The sequence below is a fragment of the Antechinus flavipes genome, chromosome 5 (assembly GCF_016432865.1).
Source record: "Antechinus flavipes isolate AdamAnt ecotype Samford, QLD, Australia chromosome 5, AdamAnt_v2, whole genome shotgun sequence".
NCBI lineage: Eukaryota > Metazoa > Chordata > Mammalia > Dasyuromorphia > Dasyuridae > Antechinus > Antechinus flavipes.
Window position 1 is genome coordinate 162084410 of NC_067402.1, and position 15133 is coordinate 162099542.

The 15133-nt window shown below is 32.0% G+C and overlaps 1 protein-coding gene across 8 annotated transcripts in view; it reads left to right on the forward strand.

The window, feature by feature from the left end:
- Positions 1-15133, forward strand: part of BEND7 (BEN domain containing 7) — a 245539-nt gene that overhangs the window by 39342 nt on the left and 191064 nt on the right. For all 8 annotated transcript variants that reach the window (XR_007947760.1, XM_051962550.1, XM_051962551.1 and 5 more), the window contains 3 exons: positions 2337-2639; positions 5481-5603; positions 9665-9927. Coding sequence is in view for 7 of the 8 variants with exons in the window: in XM_051962550.1 (XP_051818510.1) it covers positions 2337-2639; positions 5481-5603; positions 9665-9927 (689 nt within the window). In the remaining variant the exon portion in view is untranslated. The remainder of the gene's footprint in view (positions 1-2336; positions 2640-5480; positions 5604-9664; positions 9928-15133) is intronic.

The window sequence follows — 15133 nt, forward strand, 5'->3', positions numbered from 1 at the left end:
ATTTATGGGGATTTATTTTGTAGCCAGCTACTTTGCTAAAATTATGAATTATTTCCAATAGCTTTTTAGTAGAATCTCTGGGGTTCTCTAGGTATACCATCATATCATCTGCAAAGAGTGATAGTTTGGTTTCCTCATTGCCTACTCTAATTCCTTTAATTTCTTTCTCGACTCTTATTGCCGAGGCTAGTGTTTCTAATACGATATTAAATAATAATGGTGATAGTGGGCAACCTTGCTTCACTCCAGATCTTACTGGGAAAGGTTCCAGTTTTTCCCCATTGCATATGATGCTTACTGATGGTTTTAAATATATGCTCCTGACTATTTTAAGGAAAAGTCCATTTATTCCTATGCTCTCAAGTGTTTTTATTAGGAATGGATGTTGGATTTTATCAAATGCTTTTTCTGCATCTATTGAGATGATCATGTGGTTTTTGTTTGTTTGGTTATTGATATAGTCAATTATGCTAATAGTTTTCCTAATATTGAACCAGCCCTGCATTCCTGGTATAAATCCTACTTGGTCATAGTGTATTATCCTGGTGATGATTTTCTGTAATCTTTTTGCTAATATTTTATTTAAGATTTTAGCATCAATATTCATTAGGGAGATTGGTCTATAATTTTCTTTCTCTGTTTTCAGCCTACCTGGTTTAGGTATCAGTACCATGTCTGTGTCATAAAAGGAGTTTGGTAGGACTCCTTCAATCCCTATTTTTTCAAATAGTTTATATAACATTGGAGTTAATTGTTCTTTAAATGTTTGGTAGAATTCACATGTAAATCCATCTGGTCCTGGGGATTTTTTCTTAGGAGTTGATTGATAGTTTGTTCTATTTCTTTTTCTGAGATGGGACTGTTTAGGATATTTACTTCTTCCTCTGTTAGTTTGGGCAAGCTATATTCCATCTCTCAGCTCTGGTCTTTCTCTCTGGCTGCCCCTCTATACCTAGAATGTTATCCCTTTTCTTTTCTAACTGCTGATCTTCCTGACTTCCTTTAAGTTCCAACTAAAATCTCACCTTTTAAAGGAAGCCTTCCCCAACTCTCTGAATTGCAGTGCCTTCCCTCTGTTAATTATTTCCTATTTATCCTATATAAAGCTTGCTTTTTATGTATTTGTTTGAATATTGTCTTCCTTATTAGATTGTATGCTCTTTGAGGGTAGTACTGTCTCTTTATATTCCCAGCCCTTAGTACAATGTCCTGGCTCAGAGTGGGAGCTTAATAAATGCTTATTGATTGATTGATTGCTAGTGGGTAGGAAGCTTTTTTAACAGAGGTATCACTGACTTATCATCAATAAATCAAGAAAGTTGGGGAAAGTAGGGATAAGAAAAGATTTCTTAAGGAGAAATCCATTTTTAAAAAAATGAATCCAGGTGTCGTCTTTATTATTTCTATCTCTTTTACCAGTTCATTAAATAGTATTTATTGATTACCCTCTACTATGGGTCATTTCCTTTGCTAGCTATTGGGAGAAGATACAAAATATGACAAAGTCCCTGCTAGTCTAATAGAGTGGAAAGAGTTTTTGTATGTGTAGTCAAAGCATCTAAATTCAAATACCAACTCTGTCTTTTGCTACCAGTGAAATGACCAGCTATTCAGTTGATTTCTTTGAGCATCCATTTTGTTGCTAAAATGGTTGCTCCCTTCTAGTTCTAAGTCTATGATCCTTTAAGAACTTATGAATTGATAAGATTTTTTCTTACAATGATGTGTATTATTGGAACACATTATTTTTGTTACTGATCCAAGAATTTTATAAAAAATTATAAATGATGCAGTTTTCATTCAAAAAAATCCTACTTCCTAATGATTATTTTTGTCACAAACTTTTGATTATTGTATTATAAACACTTTTTCCAAAAGTTTCTGGGAATGAGGATGGTTCAGGAAACCTAGTTAGTATTATCTATAGGTAGAAAACAAAGTAATAAAGTGACCTAGCCAAAATTAGAAAGTAAATGAGTGGTTGTGGTGTCATTTGATGGCTTTTTTATCTTTGTTGTCTCACCCTCTGCCTATTCTTCTGTCTTAAGCTTATTTAACAATACAAAGTAGTTTTTTTCTTTAATAAGGTACTTTCTTAGCTAGGATTTGGAAGACATTGATGAGATAAAGCAAGTTCAAGAAACCTTTTACCATGAGAAAATTCAGTCTTTTTCTAATACAGCTAGATTGAAATTAGTAGGTTTATTTTATGCATTATTTCTATCACTGTAACTAGCATCAGAAATTAGTAATTTCATGTGTGGGGGGAGGAGATGGAGGAGAGCTCTTTCTTCTTTTCTAATTTGCAGTGATAACTCTAGCTCTGTTTTCATTAGGAGATGAAAGCATGGAAATTAAAAAACAAATTACAGGGATGAGAAGATTACTGAATGACAGTACTGGAAGAATCTATCAGCGTGTTGGCAAAGAAGGAGAAAAACTAAAGGAAGAACCCCAGGATTTAGACTTAGTCTGGGCTCAACGTTTGAATTCTTCCACTGAGGTCTCACAGAACCTCCACCCTTCCCCCAGTGGTACATGGAATGAATTACCATCCCAAATTGGCCAATTCCCAGGCCAATATGGAACCCGATCTAAAACTTTCCAGAGTCAGTCCAAAACTACTGGAGGATCCAATGGTATGATCTTAATTTAGGTTCTGATTTTCATTGTTAAGCTTTATGGTATATGTGGTTTATTTGTTTGGGTTCAGTACAATAAATCTTTAATCACAAAAATAAGCTAAATCATTTTAGGAAAGGGGGAAATCTCAAAGGTATAATTGAAAATGCCCTCAACAATACTGAAGTCCAAGAATGTTTTTAACACTCTTTAAGAATTAGATATTCTTTACTTGACTAAAATATGTTTAAAGCAGAGGTATTCCTTTAGGAAATTAAGCTATTCATGATTCTAATCTGAAAAATATTTCTTAGCACCTAAAGAAAACAAAACTTCTAGTTTTGGTATATAGAGGTTATATCTGGGAGATATAACATATACATATACATATTACTGTAATGTAAGTAAAGGACTTTAAAGAAGTTCAAAATAAAACACTATGTACAAGATCCAAAGAAGAAGGTGATTTCTGATGGAGTTGTGTAAGTGTGTGTGTTCAAGAAAACTTTATAGGGCAAATCACATATAGGAAATCAATGAATAGGAATTCCATGGGCAAATGAGCACATTCCAGGCATAGGGAAAAGAGTAAGCTAAGGAAGAAATTGTTAACTCACATGCATGATAGAAAACTGATCTTTACTCTAAAAAAAGCTTCTAGTGAACTGGCATATTTATATTTCCTTTTGCTTATTCCCTTATTTTTCTGTAATATCAGCGTAATATGTGCCAGTGATGCTGAATTCATAGCCAAGACTTTGTAACCCTGAGTCCAAAGTGACATCACTGCTTTAATCTTAGACAACAGCCACTGAAACAGCAATCCATGTTTTATAGCTTAGCTTTATTAGCATTGAACATAATTCACTTAAAGAAAAATTCACATAATTATAGTGTCTTTTTTTTAAACTTGGGAAGTTTCAAAAGAATTCATATATATATATATATATATATATATGGAAAAATAGCTAGTATTTCTTAACATTTTAATATTCCATCCATTGATATATTTCCTATTTTTCTTTATATAAATTATACAATGTTGAAGCCTTGATTTGTACAGGAAGGACACAAATAAGAATACATTTGAAAGGAAAGTGAATTTTTAATTTCTTTAGAGAAAGGTTTCTTTTTAAATTTTATTTTATTAAATTCAGGTTTCATAACTTGCTTTACAAGAAAAAGAAAACCTTAATGTGTTCTTGCTTTTTAAACATTTCTGTGATGTTTCTATAATCTTCAGTAACTAGTTCAAATGCAAGAAAAACTACTGTGAAGACACCTGCTGATGAGACAGTGAGGTTGTATTTGTGTCTTCTCTTTCTTTTAGCTATTATACAAATGAATATCAAATTCTCATGCTGGCTTACTTCCAGGATGGATGGAGATGGAACTTTAAAGACTCCTCCATAAAAATAAAGTCACTTCTCTTTAAAATTAAAAAATGATTTATAACAAGTTGGAAAAGATTGCCTTTGTCCTCTAAAATTGATAAAGACAGTATCCAGAAACAGTGACAATATTAAGTAATTAAGAATATTCTTCTTTAATATGGTCCAGGGTATTGATATTAAGAAATGAGTTTTAAAAAAAAAACAAATAATTCTTTTTATCTATGAAGTTTGTAGCGCCTTCATAATTGGAAAGCAAGATTCTATTTTACAGTTTTCATGATTAATAGTGGGTTTACATCCAGTGATTTTGGTAATAATTAATAGGAGTTAACACAAATATTCTATGTACCAATGTCAACATTTTTTAGCGTACTTTTATTAGATGTGCTGATAATTTATAGGCATATCATTTAAATCATGTCTTCATATGCCTTTTTGTGACAATTTTGAATCCAAGATTTCTTGCTACTCAGAATTTAAAAGGTATTTAAGAATAGTTTTACTATGACTAGTATTCTAACTATAATTGGATTTAATGGATATATATGATATATTTATGCATATATATTATATAGTGTCATATATATATATATATATGTATATATATATGTATATGTGTGTGTGTGTACATATAGGCCCAGGTGTTCTTACAAACCTACTCTGTTTTTGAGAATGATATAGATAAATAATGACATCAGAAGGACTTTCATGGTAGGAATGAATTGTGCATTTTTACCATAACATCTGTGGAGGGAAGTTGTAGCCTATTAAGAAAAGGAGTAGAAGTTCTATTAAATAAAAGGTAATTGAGTGATGGATGAAAGAAAACTGGAGGAGATACAGGTAAAAATGTAGAATGTCCTTTATCAAACTGAGGGAGTACTATACATCTACATCCTTTCTATCATACAGCTAAAACTCAATCTTTCCTATTCTCCCCTATCCTGGAGCAAACTCTCAGCTTTTGTTTAATCCACTGTTACTTGTATTGTGAAGTATTATTCTTAGTATTCAAACTATTTTTTAGTAGTTATATTCATATTTAATTCTTAATATAAACCTTTATTTCAAATACAACGACCAGTTCAAGTCTATTCTTTCTTAAACTCAGTTTTTATATGCATAATACAGTGAGAGTGTTTATAATAAATTTCTATTCTATTGTTATCTTAGATGAACTAATCTGACAATAGAGAGGCCTGCTGTGAGGTTGCATTGTGCTCATACTTGCATGCAGTCTTTGCCAAACCATGAAGCAGCATGTATCTTACAATATGAAAGTCTTTATAATTGGATAAAATCAGACCCCAGAATTCAGATTGTGAAAATTATTGGGTACATTTTCCTTAGGCATGGTTCTATAATAATAGTATATGCATCAAAATCCTGTCAAGATACTTTTCTTTCTCTTTTTAAATTTCATTTTTGGGTTTGGAGTCTGTCATGTTTTTCTTTCATGCTTAGGAGAACTTCCAGGGGTGAATTCATCAGTTGGATCAAACTGCTGTACTTGTAACTGCCAGTCAACCTTGCAGGCCATTCTTCAAGAACTCAAGACCATGAGAAAATTAATGCAGATTCAAGCAGGTACAAAGATAATGGCCTCAAACCTGGTCCTTTCAACTTTTAATGCATATTTGACATCTTTAGGAACAGTTGTTTATTGTGCCTTTTTCATTAATCCCTTCTACCTTGCTTTCTTATGGCGTTCCTTCATGCTATGAATTTTACTAATTCTTTTTGCCTGTGTAATCTAGTTTTTCTTTATCATCAAACTTACTTTTTTCTTGCTAACTATGCTCTTTTGTCTTTGCTGCATGTCACCCTGAGATCTTCAACTACTTCACAAACATCAGTTTAATTAAATTTCTGAATATTTCTTTTAATATGTGATGTTTTAATGCCCATTTACTGTTCTAAACTGACAATAAGATTTATCCAGAGAAAGAAAGAGAATAGGAGAAACCTAGCAATTACTTCTGGAGCTGCTTACATTCAAGGCTTTTTATATTTCCACAACCTATCGTGGTATCTGAGTCAGAAGAGACATTTAAAGCCACCTTCAGCCTGTACCTGTGTAGAGATTCTCTTCTACTTTGAGCTGTGTTCCATGCCTGTGCATGTCTATACTGCTCCCCTATGTATACGTATGCATGTACATGCATGTAGCTGCCAGCTAGAAAGCAGGGGCTCTAGTGTGGCTGCCATTGGTGCAGAGACTTACAGGAAGAGATAAGCAAGAAAAAATTATGGGCTTCATTGATCTTTCCTGTAGTTATTACTCATTTCATTGGCATTAAGCAAGTGGATATTGTGTTCCTGATGATTCAGAGAAATTAATTTGTGTTCTTTTTTAAGTTGACTTTAGATTTCTGAAGCATTAAAAAGATGAGAGATTTGTATTTGATCATAGAGCTCAATCAATGGTGGAAGTCTAGAGTTCCCAGGATTTTATTTCTTAACTATAACAGTCACATTTCCTTTTCTTTACTATTAGAACAAAACAGAATTACACTAGTTATAGAGAAGTTAAAGACTTTCACCAAGTTATGAAATGTCTGTTTTGTTAAGGAAAAAAAAAAGCTTCATATAACACCCAAGAAGAGTTTTAGTGTTAGTCAGAGAAGGCGCTCTCTCTCTCTCTCTCTCTCTCTCTCTCTCTCTCTCTCTCTCTCTCTCTTTCTCTCTCCCTCTCTCCCTCTTTCCTTCTCTCTCTCTCTCTCTCTCATTTTTTTTTGCTTGCTTATAGAATAGTAAGATATTTCACATTTTTTTCCTGACCAAGTAGGAATTTTAATAAAATCCTAACATTTAGTGATATGGGTTTGATTCCAAAGCTAGCATATTAGTTACACAAAATCATATGAACTAAATTCTACTTTTAAAATGGTTAAGTAAAGAAAAGAAAAAGAAAATAATAATTTTAAATTATTTTAGTGTGTTTTAAGGTTAACAATTTTATTCAATCTATTCAGTAATATAATAAAAAATAATTTTAGAATCAGCATAGGTAGAAAGTCAATTCCATCAGGAGTTAAAAGATTTGAATTTAAATCCTGCCCTTGACATTTCCTTGCTGTGTGACTTTGAACAAATCACCGAACCTCTCTAAACTTCAGTTTCCTAATCTGTGAAATAAAGACAATAATATTTGTATTGCCTATCTCATAGGATTTTTTTGTGAGGAAAAAGCTGCATAAACTTTAAAGTGATGTTTAGAAATTATCTCAATAACCTGGTACATAGTTAATATCTCTTGAAGTAGAGCTCAGACAAATAACAATTACTTTCATATATCATGTAGGATTTTCTTCTCATAAAAAGCATTTAACTTTACTCCCATTTTAGTTAAAATTCTCATTTAAGGAAATAGATGAAAATATGATAGTTTTGATATATCTGTTTGTTGCTATTGAGATGACAAGGTTTTAATTGTAGTTCTTTAAATCCCTAAAATCTTTACCCTAAATGGGATTAATGCTATCTTGTGACCATGTTATGTTTCCTTCTCTGATTCTATAGAGATTAGAATGGTAAACTATACAACAAAAACTTCTAAGATTTTTTAATTCCACTGGTTGTATAGAAGATCAAGCAAAATTAATTCCCATTTTCTTTAATTTTAAAAATGTGAACTTTATATTGTATTATGCATATGTATTATGTATATTTGATAAAATGTTATGTCTCATCAACTTAAATTTATTCAATTTTTGAAAGTTCTAACTCTATTCCAGGAAAAAGAAAAAGAACAGGTGAAACAAATTTGGGGGGTAGAAGATTAGGCTAAAGTGAGTTGCAAAATTTGAACAATTTCCTAGCACCTATGTTAAAAAAATTTATCAACTGAGAAAAGAACAATCTGAAGGACAGAGCAGGGCAGTGAAAAAAGAGCTGACATGGAAGCACAGAGATTCTTCTGCTAATTTATTCTCTGTATAATTGTGGTCATTACCTCCCCTCACTGGGCTTCATTTTCATCGTCTATAATATGAAGGGATTGGACTAGATGACTGTTAAGATCTTTTCCAGCTTTATATTTCTGATCTTAACCATTGTGATAATTGAGTAACCTACTTCACTTGATGTATGTAGATGTAGCATAGACATCAAGAATAGACTAGATAGACTAATTATCATAGTCATGGTTAATAACATTTTCATTTCTATCCTACATTGTGTGTATAAATTACTTTTTTGATCATTGGATGAAATGACAAAGCATATCTGTTTTTTTTAGCTTAATAAAATTTCACATAATAATATATAATTTCAAAGATTTCATATGTTACATTTATTTGTGGATTTATTACAGGCATGCCCAATAGTCACACTTAGCAGTGTTTTGATGCTTGAGGGTATAAATAATGATGTGTCTTGATGGTGGTTTTCTTTAAGGGGTTTCAAAATGTATTACAAACTTTAATTATTTTCAGAGCTAACTTGAAGGACTACAGTTTTGTTATACTTTAATTCTTCGAGTATTAGTACTTTTGTTACTTGTGGGGGTTTTTTTTTCCTTTGGATTTCAAAGTGTTTTTTGGATTTTATTAATTAATTTAATAGTCCATGATATAGAGAAACATTGTTCCTATTTTTCATCACATAAAATTGAGATACAGAAAAATAAAACTATATGGACAGAGCCATGAACATAATGGATAATTAGGAAATATTTGTTGAATATTTTAATGAATCTAATAAGTTAGATAAGGGTCTGTAAAATAATTCCAAGTTCAACATTTTGCTCAGACTTACAAATCATATCTGTCAATTTAACAGCACAAAGATACCATTTCTGCCTCTTTAGAGATCATGGAGCCATTAGAGAGCAACTGATTGATTAAACAAAATGCTATAGTTGAAATGTTCATGGAATAATCATAGTAATGATAATAACAGTAAAAACAACAATAATAACAACTTGGAGATAGTGCTTGAAAATTTACCATTGATTTACTTATGACAATCATATAATAGAAATCATACATATTATTATCATCATCATATATGTTTGAAGAAACAAAGGCTTAGGAAAAGTAACTTGCCCATGGTCTCCTGGTTAGTAAATAGAAAAGTTATTACTCAAACCCAGTTATTTTGAGTCAGGCTCACTGTACTTTCAATTACATTGCATTTGAGTATTTATGTTGCAGAGTTTAAAAGATATATATTTAAACTAAATTCCCAGAGTAATTTTCTCATGTATGTATTAGATAGATCTCATTTATAAATATATGTATTTTAAAATATGATACTTTTCTTTTTAAAATACCTCATAACTGCCTCTTTCCTTATAACTTAGAGTACTAGTAAATTCCACTTGAGATATTCCTTGTGATGTTTTGCTCAAACACCAACAGCAAGGTTTTTCTCTTAGATGGCCTTTTTTGTTTAAAACTTTCTTTGGCAGCCTGCCAGAGCTTGCATTAGGTGACCGCCAGATTTTTTTTATGAGCTTTTTTGTCCAGCTTGAAGTTAATTTTGTATTTTATTCCCTTAATCCATGTTGCCAGGCCATATTTGAGATCCTGATATGAAAGGGCTTCATTTTAACATAAAATTTGTAAAATAGTAGGCAACATGATTAGTAGTTTTAAAGTGAGTTGACAGGTACCTTTACCATACTTCTGTTTCTTTGTTTACAGTTGGGACTCAAAATAGACAACAGTCCTCAATTTCCCATCTATGCTCCCAGAGAACAGCTGTTTCCCGAAAAAGAAATAAAAAGAAAAAAGTGCTCCCAAAGATCACTGAACTTCTTCCTATAAATAAGAAGCCCCGTGTAATAGAGAATGAAAAGACAGCAGTTACCTCTGAACAATCTGTTTTCCAAAAAGCTGACCACATCCCAGCTGAGGAAAATCACGTTTTAGGATTTGGCATTGTTCTTGAATCACCATCTTCAGATGTAAGTTGATATTTAATACTACAGAGTCTGTGGTTTAGTTTGAGTTAAATTTGTTGTACTAGCAAATTTCCCACTAGCTAATACAAAATATTCACACATGGGAACAGATAAGGTAGCTTATTATACTTTTAAATAAAATAGGATAAAGTTATGGATACATTTGAAAATGAGATTAAGAAAATAGAAATTGTTGGTAATTTTTGTGTGCAGAGGTGGGATGTTCCTTTCCTCACTTTTTTCTCTGAATAAAAGTTTCTGTTCCTTAAACCTTGAAGGAAAGAGGGTGATTAATTTGCTTTGTTTTTCAAGATAGTGATATCTAGAAAAAAACTCCTTAGTAAAGAATCTGATCACTGTATTCTTTAATATTTTAAATTTTGAATTTGCAGTTTTCAATTTTCTTATCATAGAGAACTAAAAGAATATAATTAAATCTTTTTTAGATGATCATAAATGAATAGATAAGATCTCATCTTTCTAGAAAAACAAACTTATAATAAAAAAGGAGAAAGTGTTAATTCTGTGTTATAGAGACAAGGTACACTGCCAATTAAATTGCAGTTTCTTGCCATTTACTCTGTGTAATAATAGGATGATGTTCTTCAGAAGTTTTTCTATTTTAATATGATAGCTAAAATGTTATAGTTGGTGATATTGCTAATGTGTAAATGTCCTACTGACAATATTTTTATTTAGTTGAAAGCTAGTTTAAAAAAATTTATATTTCATATCCTATTTATAGCTTGTTTATACATTTGTGTATTTTGAATCACACATATTATAAGAACTTCTAAAATAAACAAGAATGAATAGTCTTTAATTATGAAATTATTAAGCTATGGCCTTAAGGATCTTGCTAAGGACACCTACAAAATTTAATAAAGACCTTACACCTTGAAAAAATTTTTTAAAGAAGCAATTTCTTTCTTATCCAAAAGTAATTTGTACATTTGGTATCTTTTCATTCCCTACTAACTGTAGAAGCAGAAAATAACAGCTGTTTTTTTATATATGTTTTCAGCATAGCCATTGGCCAGAGAAACTTACCATCTGGTAGCCTATCACCTGGTGATGAGCTTTGGTGAATTTAGTTAGATTGGTTTTTTAGACAACAGATTTATATCCTGGAGCTGAGCCTGGATATGAAGCCTTTCCAACTTGGTAGAAACCCCAACTTTTCAGTCTTTTGTAGTAATTTTAGTGAATCATATCATTTCACAGTGAGATATTGTGTTATCATGGTAGTTCAAAGAATCACTCAGACCTGTTTTTAGACCATTGTTAATTTAATTTTTGATAGTATTCTCAGGACAGTTTCTGATCAGCAAGCAACAAGTATTGAACTATTCCTGTTTTGACATTCTCACTACAAAACAATAATAGTTGAATGAAAGAATAGTTAGAATCCACAGAAAGATAAAAAAAGATGCTAGAGCTGATTGCATTATGGGCCCAAAAGTAGCAAAAAACATAATTTTCCTAAGACATTATGATCAGCTCATCTTGTGCTTGTTTAAATTATTTTATTTATATCCCTAAAGCCTAGCATAATATGAGACACTTAATAGGTACCATTTTTTGACTAATTCATTGATTAATTATATTTATGTTGAATTTAAGCAAGCATACCATCATAAAGAGAAATGCAACTTAACACGACAGTATACATTGAAGAGGGAGTAATGAATATTTTTATGAAGAATTATCAGATTAAATCATTGTAAGCTTTGATAGTTTGTGACTTAAATATGAAAGTAAACATATAGGAAGACACCAAAAACTGTTAGGAAGTAGATGGTGTGTGTGTGTGTGTGTGTGTGTGTGTGTAGAAATGAAAGAAACCAAAGGCTCATAGACTAATCAAAAACCTTAAGTGGGAATAGCATTAATACTTTAAAAAGAGAATTAAAAGGTATTGCCTATAGAATAAATTGATCATCATAAAAATGAAATTTATTATATAGTATTAGACAGGAAATAAGCAGTTACATACATAGTAATCATTTGAACTATCTTTGTACAAGACCATGAACCAGTTAGTTAGAAAAGATGTTAAGAAAAACAAGGATCAAGTGTACCACATGCACTTTCCAGCCAGTTTGGTTTATTTTAAGCTATCATTGGTGAAAATGAGAAATGAACAAAAAAAGACATTTCCTCTAACTTTATCATTTCCTAGAGATATTAACCAGTGTAAAATAGTTGCTACTATAAAAAAGCTGATAGAATTCAGAAACCTCCTTAGCCACTCAAAACTTTATCAAGTTGTCTTGCTATATACATGATGGAAAGGAAAAAAAAATCCAGTCCCTACCTTCAAAAAAAGCTTACTTTTTGCTGGTAAATAAAATCTGCCTATAGAAAAGTATAAATGCAAGGTAACTTATAGATGAAGAGAATGTAACAAATGGGGACATCAAAGTTGGCTTCATAGAAGGATATTTGAATTAAGTGTTATAAGATGGTAATAACTGAGGAGCAGATATGAGAAAAAAAGGACATTTAAAGCAAGGGAACCTACCTTTAAGAAAGTCCAGAAATGAACAAAGCAATATCCAGTTCAGGTAATAATAGTAATCCATTTTAGATGAAATATACTTTATACATAGGAAGGTAAATAATATGAAAAAAAATCTAGAAAGGTTTGTTAGGGTTATATTTTGGGGGACTTAGATGTCAGGCAGTAATATGAATTTTATTCATTTTTTTTCGCGAGGTATTCCTTTTTTCAAGAGAACCACTGAAAATTTTTGAGTGGAAGAATGGCATAGTCAGATCTGTTTTTTGGACAGATTATTTGGTCAGTTCTATGGCAGATAGATTAGAAAAGGAAAGACCACAAGTAGAAGACAATTGTAGTTTATTTCAAAGTTGATAGCATTTAAACCAGCATAGTAGATATAGAGATAGAGAGAAGATAATGATTGCAAGAAATATTGTGAAAGTAAAACCCTTAGGATTGGGAAACATTTAATTGGGCAGTGAGATAGAGGGAAGAGTTATGGAGAACTTGCCTTTAAGTCTTGAATGACTGAAAGAATGGTCCCTATTCACAAAATAAATAGGGAGATATATGAGGATAGGTAAACTTAAGAGCAGAGGTAATCAAGTTTTTATTTTTGTTTTTTGATTATGTAGAGTTTGAGATGGTGATAGGCTATCCAGGTGTGTCCAGTATATAGCCGATGATTAAGGAATAGTTTAAAAGAGAGATTTTGGCTGGATGAAAAGAGTTATAACTCAACAATGTTGAGATAATGTTGAACCTTTGGGAACTATTGAGGTCAACAGGAAAGAGAGGATGGGAGAATATTGGGGAATAATACTCATGTTTAGATGATGGGATATGGATGATTTTTGTGGTAAAAAAGATTGAAATGAACTAAGTGTATTCTATTCGGGTATTCATCCTACATGTCTGACCACTCTTTCCTGTTCTCCTTTGCTAAACCTTTGTTTAGGTCAGGGCTTCTTAAACTTTTTCTACTTGTGACAGCTTTTCATCCAAGAAATTTTTACACAAACCCTATATAGGTATATAAAATTGATATACAAATTAAACACTGATAATAAATCATAATTTTATGGCCCCCACATTCAGTTACATGATCCTATATGGAGTAGCAACCCACATTTTAAGAAGCTTTGGTCTATGTCATGCTTGGTAACAATGAATGCTTTCCAGAGTTTAGACGGGGACCTCTTTTCTTTCTATATATCTTAGTGATCTTATTAGTTCCCATGGATTTAGTTACTGTTTCTGCTGATGAATCTCAGAGCTGCTAATTGAGCTCACACCTCTTTCCTAAACTGATATCACTTCCAATTGCTTGTTGGAACTGGATGTCCCATAGACATCTTAAACTCAATAATTCAAAAACTTAATACATGATCTTTCCTCCCACCCAATTTTTCTTTCTACCTTCTCTGTTACTGTTGAAGAAACAGTATTTCTATCATTCCAGGCTTTCTTAAAAATTAAGTGTATTCCTTGATTCTCACTCTCTCTCAACTGCCTCCCCACCAAATACAATCTGTTGTCATGCCCTATTGATTTTAGTTGCATAATATCTTTTGTCTGTCTGTCTTCTTCTCTGATATTGCTTCTCCCCTGGTATAAACTCTCATCACCTCAGGCTTAGACTATTGAAATAGCTCTCTGGTTGGTTTCCCTTCTTAAGTCTCTCCTTGTTATAGTCCTTCCATTCAGCTAACAAATTGATCTTCTTAAAATGCAAATTTGATCTCATCATTAGTCTCCTTACCCTCAGTCAGTAAACTTCAGTGACTTCCTATCTCTTTCAGGATCAAATATGTAATTTTTGGTTTGGCTTTTAAAATCCTTCATAACCTAATCCTCTTGTACCTTTCAAGTCTTCTTACCCCTTACACATCCTCACATTCTCTGCAATCTATTGACACTGGGCTTCTGGCTGTTCTTTCTACAAGATGCTCCATTCCAACTCCAGACATTTTTATTGGTTGTTCTCCATGACTAGACTCCATGACTACCATCCCCATTCCTGCCTCCTTCAGGTCCCAGCTAAAATCTCATCTTCTTGAAGAAGCCTTTCCAGATCACTCTTTTTATTATTATATTGTTTATTTATTTATTATTATTATAGCTTTTTATTTACAAAACATGTCATGGGTAATTTTTCAAGAAAAACCTTATGTTCCAACTTTTCCCCTCTTTCCCCCTACCCCGTCCCCTAAATGGCAGGTAGTCCAATACCTGTTAAATATGTTAAAGTATATGTTAAATACAATATATGTGTACATATTTATAGTTATCTTGCTGCACAAGAAAAATCGGATCTAGAAAGAAAGTAAAAAAAAAAAAACCTGAGAAGGAAAACAAAAATACAAGCAAACAGCAACAAAAAGAGTGGAAATGCTATGTTGTGGTCCACACTCATTTCCCAATGTTCTCTCTTTGAGTATAGCTGATTCTCTTCATTACTGAATGGTTGGAACTGGTTTGGATCCTCTCATTGCCGAAGATAGCCACTTCCATCAGAATTCATCATCATATTAGTCTTGTTGTTGCCCTGTATAATGATCTCCCCATTCTGCTCATTTCACTTAGCATCAATTCATATAAGTCTCTCTAGGCCTCTCTGAAATCATCCTGCTGGTTGTTTCTTACCAAATAATAATATTCCATAACATTCATATACCACAATTTATTCAGCCATTCCCCAAC